Genomic DNA, 22,532 nt, shown 5'->3' with positions numbered 1-22,532 from the left:
TTTTTTTAAATGTTTTTCTCGTAAAACTTTTGTCTTTATTATTATTAGTAATAATAATTTTCCTTTAGGGACAATAAAATCTATTTAATCAATTTCCTGAATTTATTTATAATCTAAACTAAATCAGTCTTTCCTCATTCATGTTTGATGACCACTACACTACCTTCACTATACAGTCTGTAACATTTTTTAAATGTTTTTGAAAGAAGCCTCTCCAATGCTGCATTTATTTTATTAGTACAATACAGTAAAAAACAGTTAACTTCTGAAATATTATTACAATTTAAAATAACTGTTTTCTATTTTAATATATTGTAAAATGTAATTTATTCCTGTAATGGCAAAGCTGAAATCTGACTGAGATAGAAAAGATCCCTTTGTCAATTTATCTTGTTAGGGAACTGTATAATTTACTTTGGATAGAAGCCTTTTACTAAATGTCTGCTTGCTTATTCAACTTGAAGCTTGCATAACGTCCTTCCTCAAGTCACATTATGAGGAGGAAAGTTTGGTGACAGGCTCAGAAAACTACTAACGTGACGGCAGAGCACAGAGAAATGCTCCATTTTTATGGCTCAGCACAACCGCCTAACCCACAGCTCTGATCTGCATCACATGGCTCATTTTTGTTTTAACTTTTTCCCTAATGTGTGTGGGGAGCACTGCAAAAAGAGGCCCATCGAGTGAATATTTCTAGTTTAAGTGGATCTCTGGAGTCGGTGTCTCATTTTTAGAGCACATGCTAAAGTGTGTCTATGTTTGGGTGTTCCCCAAGGCTCGCTACTCGGTCAGAGTTAATTATTGTTTGACTGCATAGTGTGGGCTAATCAGTCTCAAGTCACCCATTTGCAAAGGTGCTGGCGAGGTTAATGCTGATATCTGAGATTAAAATGTGCATCAGGTTGTTTTTTTTGTTTTTTTATAATCTCTCCTCTCTCTTCATTAATCTTTCGCTCTCTTCTCCTTTCTCCCTTTTGGCTCTGCCCCTTATTATTGTTTCTCTCTCTCCATCTTTCTCCTATCTCATTTTCTCAGGTGGTGCAGGTGTTGCGGGCGATTGATAGAGACGAGGGAGGAAATGACAGCACCGTCCATTTCAACATCCCTCCGGACTCCAACGCTGCCCTAAACTTCAGCGTCAGGGAGAGTGGAGGTCTGCAGTTTCTTCCACAATTTGTTTCTCCCATCCAGACGTGTGCATCGCCGTCTCTCTTGATCCGTTAGACTGTGTGTGCAACCACATTGTGTGGCTGCTTTGTGCCCTGCTCCTTTGTTTTCCCCATTGTTTGCTTTTGCTTCTCTGCCACATCTATCTTCTCCCGGCACACACAGACGAAATGTGCTCTGGCATTTATGTCGCATTTGGACTCACTGGTCTGTACAAATGTTATACGAGCAGCAATGGAATTAAACTGCACTCGATTGAGTTCAATTAAATTAAAGTTCCATCGAGCTCAATTTGATCTAAAAGCCCCCCCCTTTTCCTATGTATCTCCATTTCTCTGCTATTATTCTTGTTTTCTAGGCCCCACTGCTAGCTTGGTGTTGGCGTCACCTTTGCAGACACTGTCTCGCTCTACATCTTCCTCCCTCACACTCTACGTCCCGCTGGTCCTGAGGGACGGGGTCTCCGGTTTGACCAGCACTGGGACAGTCACGGTGTCCGTATGTCCCTGTCTGAGAGGAGGAGCCCGGGCCGGAGAGAAAGAGAAGCAAAGCGAGGCAGAGTGGGACAGGGAGACAGTTTGTTTGCCCCAGCACTCCTCCTTGCCCTCCCCTGGACTCAGCACTGCCGCCCTGCTGGCCATTTTAGCCTGTGTGGCCACTCTTTTGGGTAAGTTTAGTGTTTAGCTTCCATATAGTAGGGATCATGTACAGTCAGATGGTCATTATCACAAAATAAACAAGGTCATCAGGACCAAGACGCAGAGCAGATTTTAGTTGAAAGTATTTTATAATTTTATCTGTATCAGTATTGTTATTGTTAACTAAAACTAAAATCAAAGCTAATTAAAATAATTTTCAAAATAAAATATAAATATTAGATGGAAAAACCTGCCTTGGCAACTAACTGAAATAAAAAAAGTTTTTTTGGAATAAAAATCAATTAAAGCTGAATAGAAATATTTATAAAATAAAAACCAATAAAAATTACAAAAGCATGTAACAAAATTACTCAAACCTAAATTAAATGAAAATGTAAAAATAAAAGCTACTTCACCGGTGTGTGTGTATATATATATATATATATATATATATATATATATATATATATATATATATATATATAAAACGTTATATGTGCTGTGCTGTATCGTGAATAGGTCAGGGCTGAAAGGCGTTTCGCGACGTGCCTGCAACCCTTTCAGCAGTGACTAGCACTAGCCTCGAGTACCTTATTGCTTTAATAAAACGGTTACCACACAATAGAGCTCGGGCGTAGACGTTATGGAACGGTGCATTGTGGGTAACGGCGGCCATTTTAGAGGCAACGCAAAAGCCGGTTTGGAATAAGGTAATAGCGTAGCCGGCCGGTCTCCACCGGCACCGAGAAAGAAAGAGAAAGAGTTATGGACCGTGACAAAAAAAAGTTGGCTATACCGTATACTGACAAACTTAATAATGAAGCCAAAAAAAATTGAGATTATAGGCGGAATCGATCCCTCTGAACAAAGTATGGAGTAATAATTATGAAAGTTTACCAAGCCTCAGTTTCCCTGATATTTTCTCCTACCTGGTCTGTGGAGTGAGCGCTTACACCTCCGATCCAGGGCCGGATTAACAATTTCCTGTGCCCTCGGCAACAACATTCAAGCCTTATTTTTCAGGTCTATGAGGCAAGTAGACTACCTTATATGCATGAGATTTGGTTAATTTGAGACAACCTCCAGTTCACGTGCCGGCGCCTCTCTGCTATATTTACTTCTTATGTATTAAATCCAGGCAATTGGTTGATGAAACATTTATTAAAATTAAAATACAAATTAATGCAAAACGAAATTCACTTTAAAGAAAGGCTTTGTGCTTTCTGTTTGAAGTCTCTGCTCCGATCAGTTTAAAAACTTGTCACTGGAGGCTCACTTGCTGTTCACAAATGGATGAGTGCAAGATCTGCAGATCTACAAAGTAAACGCAGAGAAAACAATCGTTCGCACCGTTAACCAAGCATCAGTGGTGACACACACACTTGTCAGATTCTGTGAGCTATGAAGCTTGTCTATGCGGGTTTGTTACACTTCAGGAGTAATTTACCATACGTGCAATAATCCACTGTTTTCGTCCGGTAGTATATTGACGACCAGCGGCGACCCAAGCCAACCGACAAAAATGGGGAAAACTAATATGATTTATGAGGCGTTTGCCCTGTCGATCATGAGACCGATTACAGCAGTTCACAATACAGCAATACTGAACCATTTTCCAAAAAATAACCTAAATTAATAACCAAATGACCAGCATTACCTACTGCCTACTATACGCTACTATACAGTACATCTACTTCCGTACCGTGATTCCCACAATGCATTGCGATGTGACGTAACGATCCCGAACTCTATACAAATATTAAAGCCAAAAAATATGTATCAATGCAAGTTTCATGAAGTAAAATCACTAAAAGCCTTCCTTCCACTAGAAAAAATAGTCCCTGACCATAAACAGCAACAGAAGTTACATTATTTAGCCATTAGATGGCGGCAAAGACTGTCCTTATGAGTGAGTCAGTAGAGAATACTTTTATATTGAAAGGACTGAGACTTGTGAACACGGTCCACGGAGAAGCAAGATGCAGCTGACAAATGACTAGCGTGTCAAGGCACGGGATAACACCTTAACTGTTAAAAGGACAAATTATCGCTGCGGACATTCAAACAGATTTTTTTATTACGAATATAGGACTGACCTGAAAGAAAATGCTATATCTACTGTAAATGCAGGTACACTCATTCTCACAATACTCTACTCTGTAAGCTTCAATAAACAATATCAATGAGAACATTGTTTAAGTTGCTAAGAGTGGTTGCTAGGGGTGATGTGTAGTGATACATAGAACCGATGGGTGAAGCGGTCATAGCCGTGGTTTATCATGAATAAAACACAGTTATTGACCAATCAGAATCAAAGACTGGAACTAACCGTTTTAAATATATATATATATATATATATATTAGTATCTTAGAGCTTACGCTAAGAAAAATGGAAAAATAGTGCACAACAGTGTGCAAAACAATAGGTCTAGCAACAAGATGAACACTGTCTGTGACAATATTATAGTAATATAGTAATAATATTGAAGTCCTCTGAGGTCATTGTCAACACTGTCAATATCTTTGTATGAAAAGATAGATTGTGAGTGATATGGAAAGGTGCAGTGTGATATGAAAGACGTGAAAGCAGCGCCAAATTCAGTCACCCGGATGAGTGCTCTGATAAACAGCATTGTCATGGACGACTGTGAATATTAGGAAATATCAGACCACTGGATGCAGTGACTGACCAATCAGAATCAAGTATTTCCCAGAGCTGTGTAATAAAAGTTATTATGGGGTATCAGCCTTTGTAAGTGTTAGTCTTTCTGTAGCACCCTGCAATTTTATTGCAAAAATTTGTCACCCAGCACATACACACATGTCCTCCATTTTTATAAATGGAATCATAAAACACTCACTCTTTTTCTCTTCATCTCTCACTGTTTTCTTTCCCTCTGTCTTTCCTCTCTCTCTCTAGCTGTCAGTGCTTTGTCTCTGTCTCTGCGCAGGCAGAAAAGGGACTCGCTTTCGCCTTTAGAGGAGGATGATGTAAGAGAGAACATCATCACGTATGATGATGAAGGAGGAGGTGAGGCCGACACGGCTGCATTCGACATCACAGCGCTGCAGAGCGCCCCACATAACGCACGCAGGGGGTACCGTACCCTGGACAGCAGGAACATGTGAGTGCGGCTACATCTGTTACATCAACTCACTCCTCCTCTTCACTTCCTGAATGCACTTGGGATTGTTCACCCCAAAATGAAAATTCTGGCATCATTCACTCACTCTTATGTAATTTCAAGTCTGTATGTTTTTTTTTTCTTCCCATGGAACATTAAAGGGGATGTTTAGCGGAATGTATACTATAACGTTTGAAAGTGTATTAAAGGGATAGTTCACCCAAAAATGAAAATTCTGTAATTTGCTCACCCTCAAGTTCTTTCAAACTTTTTTGAATTTTGTTTTTCTGCTGAACACAAAAGAAGATATTTTGAAGAATATGGGTAAGAAGTTGTTGGGACCTCATTGACTTGCATAGTATGGGGAAAAAAATATTATGGAAGTCAACTGTTTTGTTACCGACATTCTTCAAAATGTTTTCTTTTGTGTTCAGCAGAAGGAAGAAATTCATACAGGTTTGGAACAGCTTGAGGATGAGCAAATGATGATTGAATCTTCATTTTTGGGTGAACTATTATTTTGTTTTGGTGAACTATTATTATTATTTTGGTGAACTATTAAAAATAGCAGTTACATTTTCCTTCAAATCATGCATTGATACTATTAATTCTGCCTCCAAATCACCTCCAAAATCCATCTTATTTGTAGACACTATTTTAATTCATCATGGCCCTATTTATTTAAATGCTTCTTTAGGTTATAAGAATTTCATTGTCTATGATGAATGAGGTTTCAGTTGATCATTGTTTATTTTATGATCATTTGAAATGTTACTATGAATTGCTCATTTTAACATTTAATTTTCACAATAGTTATATTTTAAAGAACTACAGAATCAGTTTTAAGCTGAAGTCAAAGGTAAAAAGCTAAATGAAAGAGTGTTTTAGTAGTGTTTGTGTGATGATGAATTGTTTTGTCATTTTGATTCTGCGATTTTTATGTTGTGTGATTTTCATATTTATGTACTGTACATTGTTTGTTTTTTGCATGAACGCATGACAAAACTTCCCCATGGGCATTCTAAAAGTCAACAACAACGGCACGCAGCAAACAAAAGCAGAAGACAAATTATACCATCTCAAACACCTATGGCTTTATCTCAATTATCACCTCTCTTGAGGTTGCACACAAACTCGACAAAAACATAAGATTAGCAGATGTGCGAGTGTGTAAGCATGAATGAGATTTTAAAGCTACATGGTGGAAGATTTTAGGTGAATAACAACCTTTATAATTCGGTCTGTTCCTTATATAAAGCTATTGTGTGGCTTCAGACTACTTGGAATATCCTGCTCAAGTCGTATGGACTCCTTTTATGGTGCTGCCAGTTCTTTTTTTATTTTCTTTAAAATGATCTTAGTATTTTATTTTATTATTTATTTGGCAGGCTGCATAAAACTTCCATTCATAAAATATTCTGTGTTCCCTCAGACGTTATTCACAACACTGTCAGGAGAAGGCTCGCGCGTATAGCAGCTGGGCTCAGGCTGGAGCGATTGACCCGGGGCAGTACAACAGTCAAGGAGCCCCTCTATATGGGCGGATTTGCTACAGCAGCCACACTCTCCCAGTCCTGCGTCGCTCACAGGGCCCCTATGAGCCCGGCTTATCCGAGCTTGCTTACCGCTTTCCTGGGAATCAACCAGACCACTCTCTAGTCATTCAAAACCAGGCGGCTATGGTTGGCCCTCTGGAGCCCGGGGCCATTTATGTGCCAGCATCAGAGGCCGGTCACGGCTGTAAAGAAGGGACAGCATCTCAGGACGGAGCTACCACATCTGAGGGAGGAACGCCAAGGAAAAATGACTCAAAGGATGATGCCAGCAGTGATGCCCAGCAGAGTCAGAGTCAAAGCCAGGATCTGGACTGGGTAAAGCAACATACTTAATTATTTAAGTAAGAAGTCCAGAATCACCATGTTTAAATTAATCACAAAGCTGCTTTAATTACCAATATTTGGGGTAAAACCCAAATGTAGTACATTGAATTTATTCACTTCATTCTCCAGAGGTCTTTAAATAATGCATTATTGTTTCATAATTTATGGACTTTTAAACAAACAGTAATACTGACAAGACAATATGAAAACCACTCAATGCTTAAGGCTGGATAAGTTAAACAGCTTTAGCAAACACAACGCCTAAGAAAAAATAAACTGTATGGCTAATTTTAATTCATAGACACACTTCTCAGTCACACTCCGGCAGCATCGAATCAGTATTAATGTAATATGGCTAATAAACATTCACTGAACCGGAGACTTGGAAACAACTGTGAAATTAATATTAATATTTATTTCATAATGTGTGTTGCTCTGAGACAGTTGTTCGCCACAGATTCAGTTACAACTGAAAGGCGTGAATTCAAAAATATTGAAAGCAGCGTGCATTATTTTTTATACCGTTGCATGTCTTAAGAGCCCAACCACTGAATTTTAATGTCTGATTTTACACATATGCACATTTATCCAATGAAACGCAAAATGTAGAAATATTTTCCCACTGAAAAAGTTACTTTACTTACTTTAGTTTTATCAAAGTGAGGACACGTCCCATGTGTGAAAATATGTTGTTTTGCACATCCCTAGTTAGCTAGAAGATTAGTTTCCGCTTGTTCTTTGTTGTAGGTGCCAAACAGGTTGATGATGAAAGATGTGTTTTCACAAGTTGTCTCTCACTGTCTCTCTTTCTCCCCATCCTCATCTCACAGTGCAGTGTTAGCTCTTTTTAGAGCTCAATTAACCTGTATCAGCTATTGTCAACCATTTCTCTTTCTCCATCTGTCTAACTTTATCACTTCCTTCCTCTACTTGCTAATAACTAACTGTCTCACTTCACTGTTATCACTGTTTCTCTTTTTCACCTGCTCATTGTGTCTGAATTCTCTCTCTACTTTCTCTTCCCTCTCTCCTCACACGTCCCTCTGTTGAATAACAGAAGAATAAACTCATTCTTACCTCCCGCTCTAACCCTCCTGCTCCTCCCCGTCCCATACAGGTTCAGCCAGACACAGCCCCCCGCGAACGAGAGCTGGTGTTGACCCGTTCCGGTTCGGTTGCGGGGCCGGGCACCACCGGAGGGTGGATGTGCGACTCCTCCACACTCCCCCGTGCTGGACGGCACTCCTCGAGGGGCAGTCTTTCCCTAAGTAGGAGCGGCGCAGGGCCTGCCGAGTCCAACCACCCTGGGGTGGTTGACGCTGCTAACGGAAGCGCAGAAATGCATTCGGTCAGTGGCAATTATGCCACCATCCTGCAGGGGGAGCAGCAGAGGGACTACTCGGGGACTCTGGGACGGGGCGGGCTGGAGATGGGCAGCGGATTTGTGGTGGGCAGGCCCGAGAGAGAGGCCAGCATTCCACTGAGCACCGGGATGTATCCGGAGGGTGGCGGGTTCATAGGAGACTGGCACGAACGGATGGGCATAACCGGGTACCCACTGGGCAGGAGGGATATGACACCCCAGCTGCTTCCATACACTGGCCAAGGCCGGGGAGCATTTGGGGGCATCCTGGGTTATGGCGGAGCGTGGCCCTCAGCACCTGAGGCGTCAGGAAGAGGGGCGCCCATCGGAGGTGCTCACTCTCTCGCCCTGAGGGTCGGCGAGTTCCTGCGTCTGCGGCTGGCACAGGTGACCTTTGACCCCTCGCAGCCTCCGTACGACTCGGTGCAGGTGTACGGGCTGGAGGGCACAGGCTCGCGCGCCGGGTCCCTCAGTTCCCTGGACAGCGAAGGCAGCAAAGACGCCGAGAAGGAGGTGTGGGGAGCAGGTCTGGAAGATTGGGGCCCACAGTTCCAGAAATTAGCCCAGCTTTTTAGGGAAAAGGAGAAGGAGAATGAAGAAGATAAGGAAAGAGATGTAGAGGCCCACAAAAAGCACAAGGACAGGGAGTGGAAAGAAAATGAGGAGCAGTCTGGAGACGAGGAGCAGGCGAATGTCTGAGAGAAAGAGAGCGAGAAGGAGAGGGGTTGGGTGGGACAGTGATTAAAAGGCAGCAAGAGCTGGAATAATGAAAAGTGAAGGGTAAGGAGGGAGAGACTAAGAGGAAAGGTAATAAGGGAAGACAAGGAAAAATGAACTGAAAGAGCAGAGGCAGTGGAGAGAGTGATTGATGCAATTTGAAGCAATAAGTGCTGAAAAGCTGACGTGTGAGCACAGTCAAAGCAGTGTTTCTTTAGCCAGCATTTAACATTCCTGAAGTGTGTTTGGCAGTGAGCGAAAAGCAAAGTTCACTGTATACCAGATCACATTTAATTACAACAGAGAAAGTCAGAGATTTGAACTCGGATTTTTGTGTCAGTGAGCAAAACAATGGCACCACGGGGGAATGAGAAACGCAAGGCCGGAACGACAGATGAAAAGTTACTGCAACACACGAGGGAGTAGAAAAATAAATGTTTGTACAGAAATTGTTAATACATTCACAAAAGCAAGAGAACTGAATTATTCAAAAGAAAGCACTGAATATTACAGTAAAGTCCTGAATAAGTGTCTGCATAAAGATTCTCTGTGTTTACACATACACACAAAAACAAACACACATCAATTTTAAACCCTGCATGGGAATTCTGCTTTGCGGATGTCTCATTGTCAAGGTTCAAATTTACTTACATTTTTGCCAAGAACAGATTGTATACAAAGTTGCTCAAGAAAAAAAAAAGACGCAGTTGAAATGTAGTGATGTTAAAATTGTGCAAAACAAAAAAACTGCACAAACCATTACTTGTCAAAAAAAAAATCCCACATTTAAAAAGTGAAGGTGAATTATGGGAGCTGACAGGTCTGCTTCAGCTAGAATGCACTTTTATACATGATGTTCAAATAGATTACAAATGGTGTTGTTGTTTTTTTTATTGGAGGAAAAAAAACATGAAAAAAATGTTCTATGTAAATGCATTTAAATGTAAATATCACTGAATGCCATTGTGAAAAGTAACAACAGTACTGTAGTCTTCAACAACAAAAAATAATAGAATAATAAAATGAAACCTGGAGAATATTTTATATATATATATATATATATAATGCCACATCGAAATCCACTGGATATAACTGGAAGACACGGAATTGACTGAAGCAGATTAAACCCAACCATTTACAGTACAGTGTCGGATTCGGATGTGTCGCTCTTCCCAAACGGAACTTTTTTTTTAATTTAATGCGAAAGGTTCAAATAAATGTATCTGAGGTCCTTTTTCTGGGTTGAGCACACACTCTGCGATGATATCCCGATTAATCACACTGTTTTTGGCCACGAGGACTCACTGTGACTGGACTGAACCAGAACCACTGTATCACTGCACAACCATGCGCACCAATACCAGGGGGCTTTATGCAGTACAAACCCACACCTTGTTAAACAACCCAAATATCATTCTCTGTCATGTAAATGTTATTTTATGATAAGTACAATTACAGAATGACTGAATAGAGCTGATTTGATCTGGACTACCCTGTGTCAGTGTCTACACTGGATGCAAGCGGTGCGACATTACAAGCAAAAAGTAATGTCTTTTATAATCACTGATACTGTCTACACTGTATGTGGTGGGAGTTTAAATTGACGGCCCGTTAAATTTCTTACTCCACGCGCTTGTGCTACTTCAGATCGCAGTGCAAATGGATTCGTAACTTTTGCTTCGTCCAGTGTAGACAGCCTCAAACTGTTGTGACCTGGTGTAAGTTTAAAGAATTGAATGCGTCCCATTTCATTCCATATTTTTCAGGTAGATTAGGTCAACTGTAAACTGGGTGTGGAGTTACTGCATTCATCCTGGTTTCTGCCTTCCTATTGGACTGCATTGTTGTGGCCCCAAGTGGTCCCTGTTGGTACTGAGATCTCACGATGGCTTGTATTAATAATGTATTTATTCTGTTGTATTTTTTCCTTTTCTTTTTTGTAAATTTGAATAAAGACAGTATGTTTTGAGGTGATGTGTGCGCGACCTGATGTGTATATGCTCTTTTTTTTTTTTCTTTTTTTTTAAGGAACTCTTGACTTTTGAGTCTTGCCTGTGTTCTACAGGAGTAAATGAAGTGCTGGCTTTGGAGATGTCCATAGAGGCCCTTCAAACAGGGACAGAGTTGGCAGGGAGTAAACACAATGTCTAGTCCACTTACTCTCATGCTACATGACAGACTTAAACTCCGAGGTCAATAATGGGAACTGAGAGTTCAGGTTGCACTTTAAGACAGACAAAAGTTAACCGCAAGGTTCTCCTTGAAAATTGCTCCATTTGAAGTCTGGGTTACGTAAAAAGTGCGAGATTTATTAGTGTGCCTGACATGCCTTATAAAATAGAAAGCCATAGAAAATAAAGGTTGTTTCAGACCACCGCACCCAGCTTATCCTACACTTCAATCCTGCAATATGTGTGTGTGTGATCGTGTTTGAACTAGCGTATGTGCTGGCAAAAAAAAACAAGCCACGGCCACCTTTTTGAATCGAGGCTAGTTAATTATTCATTAGCTCCAGCGCATATCCTGTTAGATTAAATTTGGTTTAATTACATTTGCAAAGCTTGATGTAGGAAATGGCAGACTAGAATGAGAGAGACACAGAGAGAGTGTGATTGCTTCAAAATTCACTTAGAGCACAAGAGGGATTCAAAATGATTTGAGGAAAGTGAGATTATAAATGCAAGCTCTGTCCTTGAGTTACATAATTGATGCGCAGGATATTATGCAATGTACTGTATATCTAAATAGGCAGGGTGTGAGAACCTATCACACATGCACATACAGAAAAAGTATTACGAGTTTGATATCTTATGCAAACAAATATTCTGGGCATGTTTCATGAAGCAGAGTGATACCACAGATGGGTTATTTCTAAAAGTAGTGTCAGAAGATTTAGTTTTTCAGAGTCAGGAAAGCATTTATCACAGAACACATGGAGAAGTACATGAATAAGAACAAAAATAACTTGCTATTAATACATTAATTCACTGCAAAATGTCATCATTAAAGATTAATTTGGTGTCCTGCACAAATCAGAATGAACCTTTAGATCATTAGCGTGCAGCTCAACCACAAGACATCTGGAATATGTGAACCTAAAGTGTTTCTCAGTTTTGCATTTTCTATGCTTCCTCAGGAACAGCAATGCCCACCAACCTTGATAATTAAACCACTAAATATCTGGCCCACTGAGGCAGTGGGTGAAAGGGACTGGCTGGCGGTACATGCCATATTTATCTCTGCATTACTGCCAACTGCCTTTTATTATAGGCCTATATTTACAAGGGTAGTAAAACATTTTGGTGACTGATGAACAGTGAACAGTCCTAAAAGAGGAAACTGCTTAATGAACACCTAATTATGACTTGATATAAATGCAAACAAGATTTTATGTTAGGTTTAGGGGATAGAAGATTTCCATAGGTCTGAAAAAAATAAAAAATAAATGTGAGTGTCCTTTAGTTTGGGGACAAAATTGGTGCAATAAATCTGACAAAACCTCCTTTTGGGGACATTCAACAACGTTTTATAAAGAACATTTTATAAAGTCTTTATAAAAATGCCATTTTATGTTAGTCTATAGCAATTAAGCCATATTTACGACCAAGAATGGTGTTCTTCTGAATATCATTCAGTGTTGTATATTATGGGTGAGCCACTGAATCATTTAATCAACCGATTCGTTCATATCAGTGATTCATTTAGGAACGAATGAATTGCACAGCCACTTGTTTCTTTACACTGCTGAATTCGGACTCGCGTACTAGCATACTATTTCTGCCACAGAAAGATATGCTAAAATGTATATGTTTCTGAATGAGTGAATTATTTAGTCAACCGGTTCATTCAGTCAAAACGGATTCATTCAGGAATGAAACAAGTGGCAGTATATACAATACGAGCAAGTCATTGAATCTTTACTAAACCGATTAATTCGTAAACGCTGATGCATTCAGGAACGAAACAAGTAATCACTTAACAACTGGTAAAAAAGCACATTCTATACAGTATGAATGTGTGTAGTATTAATGTAATCTGTACAACATTCGCAATGTCATTATCATGTGACCTACCAGCATCAGTTGTGTTGCTTCACTGCCATTCACAAATTCTCTCCCGTGGCCTCATGGGATGCCACACCTCAGAATCTCGCTTGAAGAAGTAGGTCATCCAGGTACTTTGCCTTCTCTTTTACGAGTATGTATTTTTGAGTGAGTCATTGAATCATTTACTCAACCGATTCGTTCAACAACAATAGCAGTGTTTGAAATAAATCGCCCCCCCTCATTAAGTACTCCCTATTACTCCACTAATATAGGGGAGAGCGGGGCACAACCTAACGCTTTTTGACTTTCTCAGTTTGTGTAAATCTACTTAGGGTTCTGAGTATTTATTTTTTCCTACATTAATTTTACACATGTCTAGTACAATTATGTGGTTTTGTTTTATTAATACAGTGCTTTTTTCTTCTTCTTGATGTACCCCGAAAGAATGGAAGTGAAATGTGACAACATGCCCCATAGTTGGGGTACATTGTAACATGACCATATGACAGCTTAAAATGCTATCTGATCTAATAAAAAAAAATATACAAGACAAACTAAAATATTTTCTGAATAAAATACAATTATTAGCTTTTTTTTCATATAAAATCATGGCATTTTTTAATAATTAAAACACAACATACCAATAATTGACAACAAACATACCAGAAAACACAGCTATACAACATAGTTCAAAACATAATAATAATGAATCATTTCTGAACATTGACTCTAAGTCTTTATTCACCTTTTTCTCATGTTTTCTCAATAGAATTCATAAAAGTATAGAATAGAATAGCATAGTTCTAATAGGGGCTCATTGTTACGCAGTGTTACAACATGCACCGTCTGCACAACTGGGATTTAAAACATGGCTTTGGAAATGAAGCTTTAGCATAAGTTCTGCCGGGAAGACTCAATTGTTACGTCACTTATTACCTTCTCATCTATCCAATCATATTCCTATACTTGTGATATAAAAGATTGGTACTTACACACGTCTAAGTTCGCAGATGCTGACGATTCAATTCACCTCCATCCTCCCCACCACCACCAAGATGGGTCTTTCCCTCCATCCTCCCCAACACCACCAGGATGGTCCCTTCCCATACCTCGCAGGGGGTCGGCTGCACCCCTGCCTTCGTCTTCAGGCAGGATATGCAGATCCGGACCCTCGGATTGCAAGCTACGCCAAAGAACTTGATTGCTTGTTGGGCTGTTAATAAATGTTTAGTTGTCACAGTATTTATTCTCCCGAGTCTTTCTGGTAGAACTAGTTTTGTTACTCAATTTTACCCTCACTTTGAGTTATAAAAGCAACATCACATACGCAAGGACAGTAGCCTACTGAGTAGCTGAGTCATATTTTGCATGGTTAGTTGTGATTACCGTGCGACCTCGTGCATCTGTCCGAATTACAGCTCGAACAACATTGCTTGTGGAGATATTGCTTAATTTAAATATAAAACAATACTATGATATTTCCCCCATTTATTCAGCTAAGAAAATGTGTTTATTCCCTAATTCTCTTAATAGCTTTCCTGGCTTCCCTGTGTGTGTGTGTGTGTGTGCTGTAGGCCTACATAGTCTTGAAGATGAACTGGCAGATTGTGTTGTGTGCTGTGTATTCAGGTTTGAAGTGGTAAATTAAATCTTCGTTAACGATCTTAATTAGTGTTCGATCACCCAAACAGTAAGCTGACAAAAAATCCATCAGTAGCCTAAGGGTCTCTTGGTTATAGTAACAGAAGACATGATGCACGTGATGTTCATACATTGACCGCATTTAAGTTGAATAATAATAATAATAGTCCTCCACCCAAACCTGTGGCAACAATTATGTCAAGACAAATCGTAATTGTCTAGACTAGAGGAAAAGCCAAGAAAAATTCCTTGTTGATTTTGCGAACAAGATGGTGCTGCCATCTAATGGACACAATAGGAATAAACAGTCCAAGATGTTTTGATGCTTCTGCTGCTGCTGTGCATTTCATACAGGTTTGGAACGACATGAGGATCAGGAAATTTTTGGGTGAGCTATTCCTTTAATAGTAGAATACTTATTATATTATTGAGTGACAATCCAAAGCAATTTTGTTTATTTGAATAATTGTATAATAGTTAAACTATTAGACCATATGTATTTAAATCAGATTACATGTGAATGACCAATGAGTCAAGCCTTGAATACCAAAAACCAGCCAGGCATTCCAATTCGGCAGCTCCTCAGTTGCACAAAATGGTGACCCCTTGGTAGTTTGTGTCCTACACAGGCTGCATACTCTGCGTATAGGGAGCGGCGGTATTGTGTTACATATTAGTATTCATTAGTATTAGTATTCTATAGGGCTACAGTTTATAGACAATAATATTTTATTTTGACCATTTAAATATATCAGCATTCATAATTGTATTGCTGAAGTATATTGTCTGTACTTTGTTTCACCTTTTGAGTCTGGTGGTTTCTTTCATGTAACTATTTTAAGGAAGAGGACTTTGGAATTCATAATGGGTAGAGGATCATTATAGTAGTTCCTTGTCAGACAGTCAGAAAAATGCTACTAAATTGAGCACGAAATTTTTTAGATGCTGTGTTTACTTGCCTGGCAGGGGTGAATCAGGCATGCCTAGAAATTATTGTAATACCAGACAGAGAGGTTTTTTATTAGTATTATTTATTTTTTTATTTTTTAAATAAAAAGGATTTCTGTAAGGCCACCAACACAAAAAAGGATTTTGCTGAAAAAAAAAAAAAAAAATGTGTGTGCAAAACAGAAAGATAAATATGGGTGGAAAAGCTCAGTTGGTCTTCAAACAATCCCCAGGTCCTTGCTGTCTTGGATGCAGTTAGTGTTGTAGACCCCAATATCACAGTGATGTGGTCAACTGACGGCTTTCCAGGAATTACATGGAGCTCAGTCTTTGCGAGGTTGAGCTGTAGATGACACTCCTTCATCCAGGCAGAGATGTCTGAAAGGCAGTCAGAGATATGTTTTATAACAGCTTTTTTCCTTTCTTTCTTTTTTGGAGACACAAAATGAGTACTTAGTTAAAATTGCGTATATTTACTGTACATTTCTACTATAGGCTATCACATGCACATGCTCACTTGGGTGTATACTGCTTGGGAAAAAAATAGTTTATTAATTAGGATTATAATCATAATAATATTAAGATACCTCCACACAAACATTGGGCAACAATTATGGTAAGACATAAGAATTATTCAGAAGATAAACTCCAAAAGACAAATCTTTGTTGACTTGCTTACTAGATGGTGCTGCCATCTTATGGACACAATAGAACAATCAGTCTAAGATGCTGTTGCCGCTCTCTTGTGGTCACACAGGTTTGAAACTACATCAGAGGGTTGTTCCATAAAACAAGATTAGAATACAAGCCAGGCTTATTTTGGTAAGTCAGACTTATTGTCAGTGGATTCTGTTTCATAAAGCAAACTTAAAATAGTTCAAACTCAGTTACCCTGGCAACTTATGCTGGGAAACTAGCCTGGTCCAGGGCAGGCTAACTGTCAGGCTAAGCCTCAGTTGTTACATGGATCCACTGACCAATAGGAACACAATGATATTACCACTGTTCCATAAAAGCCGCTTAGAAAAGCGGGGATTAAACTCCAAAATCGGACTTGAGTGAGCCTAACAAATAAGTTGGGGCTAAAGTGGTTCCATAAAAGGTAATTGAAGTTCACGCAATCTCACTAATTTGATCCAGGTTTATCAAGTCTAGATAATTGCGTGTGCACGCGTTTCTGAAGCAGCCCTAGAGGTCGATCGTGGATCAAATCGATCCACCATCAAACAGCCTATATTTTGTGCTGTTTTATGCGTTTGTGACATGTTTTTTTTTTCCATCAGTGCAAAACTTACATTTTACAGTTATATTCTCCATCTGTAAATGTTAGAAAGTCGAGCAAATGTATCCATTTTACTGCTAATCTTCATATTGAACGAGCGCCGCTGCGCGCATGCGCGGCAAATAAGAGCGCAATAATTCTGACTAAAATATACATTTTGCTTGGAAAATTAATATGCGATATTTTATAACACTAGAAATATCTTCTAATTATAATAATTTATCTTTAGGATGTTGGATAAGTTGCAGTGAACTTCTAGCGAACAGAAGTACTTCAGTGAACAGAAGTAGCCTAATTCAGGGAAGATTTTTTTAAAGAAACTAAATATATAAAGATACAAAATATAGTTTTGGGTATAGGACCTATGCTACTTAATAAATATGATGTATATTTATTTAGAATGCTGAGAATTACAGCTTTTAATGCAATAATTTTTTGGATAAAGCAAGAATCCCCAGTTTTAAATAAGTGGTTAGATTTAGTTTCTAGAATGTATTTTCTATATATTATAGCCTACATATAATATAATATATTCTTAATGTACTTTACATTATGAAGAGGATAACATGAAATTAAGAGCAAATGTATACATTTTGAAAAGATATGTGCAACTCTAAAATCAAAGAATATTCCATAAAATAAAGGAATATATATTAGTCTACATTAACTACATTTTTATATAACCCTCCCTCCCTTTTATTTCTAGGCTAGTTATTTGTTATTTTATTTATTTGCTTATTTTATATTGAATATTTGATATTCAAATAATATTACTTGAATAACTATTAGGAATTATGTGTCATTATAAGAGTTTGATATAAATATGTGAATGTTAAATTTGTATTAATATTTATTTATTGTTTTTTGTCTTTTCCCCTTAAATCATATGTAAAAGTGTCTAACTATGTACTTCTTGGTTATTGTTCTAATCATGTGTGTTGGTGGGTATTATCATAAAAGAAAAAAAGTAGAAGGAAAAATAAGGAATATTTATTGGGGGAAAATATGATGTCTTTAAAGGAACTGTCAATTTGTATAATTGTGTTAAATGTGTTTGAATTGAAAGACATAATAAAGTACATAATATAGGCTATATATATATATATATATATATAGGCCTATATATATATTCATCTTACCAGTTAAAATTCATACTGTGCTTTTGTAATTATTTATTTTTTATTTTGTGATATTAACTTCTGCTTTACAAAGCTTTTTTTTAGATTGTGTTCTAATGTTCTTCTAATAATCATAAACATATACTACAGCTGCCAAACAAACCAGAGAGAAATGTATTCATAAGTCTATATTGTCTAATTTATCATTGTAGCCTTATTTAAGTTGATTTTCTGTATACTGTGTATTTATGTTTGGACTAATAATGGTTAATAAAGTCCAATAATGGTATGAGAGAGTGTCAGTGGTAATATCATTTTGTTCTTGTTGGTCAGTGTTAGAGGATCTGTGTAACAACTGAGGCTTAGCCTGACAGTTAGCCTGCCCTGGACCAGGCTAGTTTCCCAGCATAAGTTGCCAGGGTAACTGAGTTTGAACTTTTTTAAGTTTGATTTATGAAACCGAATCTACCAAAAATAAGCCTGACTAACCGAAATAAGCCTGGTTTATACTCTAATCTTGGTTTATGGAACAGCCCCCTGTTTTGTATTATGTTCATTCACCTTATGTATTTAAGCCCTGTCCTTGTCTGGTTTTGTTTTTGTGTGACATGATGTTGCTTTGTTTTTTCAGTTGTTGTTGCTGCATTAAAAAGCTAATGCCACTATTTACTTTAACCCATTCGGACCCTGCGTCCATTACAATGGACATCACATGTCAGCCCTTTTTTTTTTCTTTTACTTCTGGAGCATTTCACCCATGATTTCACCTGGGGCACGTTCAAAACGGTGCGCAACGTTTTGCTACGGTTTCCGGGTTTAACGTCATCGTTCGTTCGTTCGTTTATTTATTTATATAGCACCTTACAGACTACCACCGTAGTTCCAAAGTGCTGTACATTGCGATAAAACCAACAGGACAGGAAAACAAGACATACAACATCCATGTATAAAAGTACTAAAAAGCCAAAGAGTACAGATAAGGTTTAAACGGCCCTTAAACACATTAAGATTCAAGGAGTATCTAACGTCCAGTGGTAGATTGTTCCACAATCTAGGACCAGCAACAGCGAAAGTGTGATATAGTGATTTTTATGTTTATTAATTTCTTCAAATGCATTATAGAATCGTTCAATGTTATTTTCAAATGCATTATAAAATTGTTCATTGTTATTTTCTTGATATTGCTAATATTTTTTTGAATGGTTATTTGTGCTTTAGGTAAACGAAATGAGTAAGAGCGTTATGTGCATTAATCCATTTACGAAATGAGTAAGAGCGTTATGTGCATTCATCCATTTAATTATTTTCATTTGGCATACCAGCGTGATGACGTCATCGCACACTTCGGTATGTGGCGCGCGCCCGTGATACGCTCCATTCAGATTCAATACACTGTTAAAGAAGCAATCACTGCAGCGCTCTCTTTTATTTTCTTCTTTATTCTTCTTTAATCTTTTTGTACTTCTTCTTCAGGTAACTTAAACACTTCGGTCTTGAGTAGTAACACTGTTTAATGCAATACTGATGAGTTGTACGGATTGAAAGCAGTTTATTTTAGTGTAGTGATAGTGTGTCATGTGTTAGCATTTCTGAGCACATGGTTAGCATGGATGCTCCGCGATTAGCGCGTTAGCCCGCTATACACGAGAGAGAGTCATTTATGTCAACATTGTTTGAATATAAGAGTTTATTAAGTTGTTTCAGTTTTATGAGTTATCTGAAACTTGCACATTTGGGTAATTGACTCCATGTCTGTGAATTGAGTTATGCATTTCAATAGTTTTTATCAATCTTGTAAGTGACTTTATTGTAGGAAATACATTGGACAATGGAGTGAACATTGGTCAGACATGAGCATGTAATATATCTCAGCTGCATTGTTGTCATAAATTTCATACTGTCATTTAGTGGGTTTGGGTAAATATTTAGTCTGAAAATGTGTTTTCTCTTTGTAAAGAACAAGTGTCACTGTGTCAGTTTCTGTGTGATGAGACATGCTTGAAGTTACTTATATTTACAGCTAGTCATTACTTTGTAAGAGAAGTATTATATGCACTGCTAATGTAATGTACTGAGCATCTGTTATACATATGTTTTTATTATTTACCATTCAGATTCAATACACTGTTAAAGAAGCAATCACTGCAGCGCTCTCTTTTATTTTCTTCTTTATTCTTCTTTAATCTTTTTGTACTTCTTCTTCAGGGGTACTACAATTTTGGAGGCACCGCTGGGATAGATGTCAGACGGTTTATCCACCTTGATCGGCAGGGAACCGCCTAGCGACATTCATCCTTTAACTACCCAGATGTATACCAGTTGAGTAAAGTGACAAGGCAGAACTGATTGAACGGAGCATGCACTGGAGGTACAGAGGCAGCTGAGTTAAAACAGATAAGTCAAAGTTCACGTGCGAAACTGTGAAACACTGCAGCAACGATGGATGACTTGCAAAGTATTCAGGAAGAAATCGGTGAGAGGCTGTGTACATTGCCAAGAGGAAAATTAATTGAACTGAGTCAGTTCCTTGAAATTCAGTTAGAAGCAAATGTAACACGCCTTTCTCTCGTTAGTCGTCTCAGTAATCATCTGCTACGAAGTGAGTTGGAGGAACTTGAGGATGGAGGCATGGCTGAACTGTTAAGCATAAATGATAAATTGAGTGAAATAATGCTAACTGATGTGAATGTTAGTGAACCAAGCCCAGAGCCGGTACAGGTAGAGGAAAGAGAAAATGTAGTACAAAGACAACCAGGAGAAATTAAGCACACAACTGATCTGTTTCCTGCTGTACAAACACATCCAACCGTTTCACAGAGCATGAGGCTGAGGCCAGCATCAGCAGACAGTGTAGCAGTTAACTCTTCGCTGCCTCCACAGGGACAAATGATACCAACTGTATGGCACAGGGAGTTTAAGATTTCTGGTTTTATCGGAGAGCCTGGCCAAAGAGACAGATTAACCTTTTCGAGTTTGGCACGTCAAATTGAAAGCGGACTAAATAAGGGCTACCCAGAGAACGAGATTGTTGATTCAGTTATTCGAGCCATTACACCAGGCCTTCAATTACGTAGCTACTTAGAAGGGAAAACTGATTTGACCTTACCAATGTTGAGACGAATTCTTCGGTCCCATTACCAAGAGAAAAACGCCACTGAATTGTACAAGCAACTTACTGCAGAATCACAACGTGCAAAAGAAACACCTCAAAGTTTCCTCATACGTGTGCTTGACTTGAGGCAGAAAATTCTCTTTGCGTCACAAGAAGACGAGTCGGGGTTGAAATATGACCCTGCACTCGTGCAAAATATGTTTCTTCACACTGTGTTAACAGGTCTACAAAACGACCGTATCCAGAGTGATCTCCAACCGTACCTGACAGACACCACAGTCACAGACGAGACACTGCTGGAAAAGTTGAATGTTGCATGCTCCCACGAGGCTGAGAGACAGAGTAAACGGAAAAGTGAACGCAGTGCCACTGTGAATGTTACTCAGTTAAATGATCCAACTCTGCATTTAAAAAGCAAACAAAAGCAGCCAAAATCTGATTTGATGTCACAGTTGAAAAGTTTAAGTGAAGAAGTTAAGCAGATCAAGGAATCTATGCAGCAACCCTCACCTCTGCCGCAACAATGCTGCACTGTCAACAATGATGTCTCAACTTTAAGAACAGTCCATCAATCCATCTCAGAGGAGAATCAGGTGCCGCAGAGCCAGGCCTGGAGGCAGAGTCAAAATGGAGGTGAGCAACAACAGCAGTACCCATTTCAAGCTTCTCATTTCACACCACAACCACATCAACGGCAGATGAGTCCAATGCCAGTGCAGTATTTCCAACCAACTCGTTCATCTCAGTATGCAGCTCAAGGGTTCAATCCACAGCAGTTTCACGCAGAGTCACCGTCATATGTCGCAACGCCACAATCACAGTATTTCCAGCCGTACCGACAGTCACGCCTCTCGAGGCCAAGACAGTGTTTTCATTGTCAGCAAGCGAGATCGATGGAACTATGCACCCATTGTTACCGCTGTGGCAGCAATGAACATTTCCTGGCGGGCTGCAAAGAGAGAGGTAACCGAACACAGCGTAGAGTTCAGTTAAACGAGGACGGGTTACCACCGCGGGACAGGGAGTGACCCATCAAGTGAAATTGTCCCCTTCGTATCCAAAACAGCAAGTGGAAAGAGTGGGATTGGAACCAGAGATCATCCCTTATGAGTGCAATCTAATTTCTGAGTGTCAAGTCAACAAACATTCGCCTGTGACTTCCTTGGTTGGTAAACAATGCTTAGTGACATGTTATCTGAATGGACACAAAATAGAGGCATTGTGGGACACAGGATCCCAAGTGTGCATTGTAGATCGACAGTGGAAAGATCAGTACATACCTGGAGTAAAGATACGAGAAGTTTCCGAAGCGACAGAGGCCACAGACAACTTGCATCTTGTCGCAGCCAATGGTTCCATCATGCCCTATGAAGGATGGGTAGAAATCACGTTCAACTTGGCTCCCCCTGCAAACAAAATGAAAGAATTAGTCATCCCTGTACTCGTCTTAAGAGGCCAGCAGTTGTCCAAACCAATCATTGGTTACAACGTAATT

General features: G+C 39.0%; 1 protein-coding gene across 3 annotated transcripts in view; it reads left to right on the top strand.

Annotated features, from left to right (window-relative positions):
• The window catches only part of cdh24b (cadherin 24, type 2b), a 146,792-nt gene extending 135,933 nt beyond the window's left edge, over window positions 1–10,859 (top strand). For 2 of the 3 annotated variants that reach the window (XM_084120418.1, XM_084120417.1), the window contains 5 exons: window positions 1,036–1,153; window positions 1,526–1,834; window positions 4,726–4,930; window positions 6,363–6,801; window positions 7,928–10,859. In XM_084120418.1, coding sequence (XP_083976544.1) covers window positions 1,036–1,153; window positions 1,526–1,834; window positions 4,726–4,930; window positions 6,363–6,801; window positions 7,928–8,872 — 2,016 coding nt within the window. In that variant the 3' untranslated portion in view covers window positions 8,873–10,859. The other variant, XM_084120419.1, reaches the window with a different exon arrangement.
• The last annotated feature ends 11,673 nt before the right edge of the window (window positions 10,860–22,532 follow it).

Source organism: Abramis brama (genome assembly GCF_963993115.1).
Source record: "Abramis brama genome assembly, chromosome: 7".
Lineage (NCBI taxonomy): Eukaryota > Metazoa > Chordata > Actinopteri > Cypriniformes > Leuciscidae > Abramis > Abramis brama.
The sequence above is the reverse complement of the archived record's forward strand: the minus strand, read 5'-3'. Positions and strand labels throughout refer to the sequence as shown.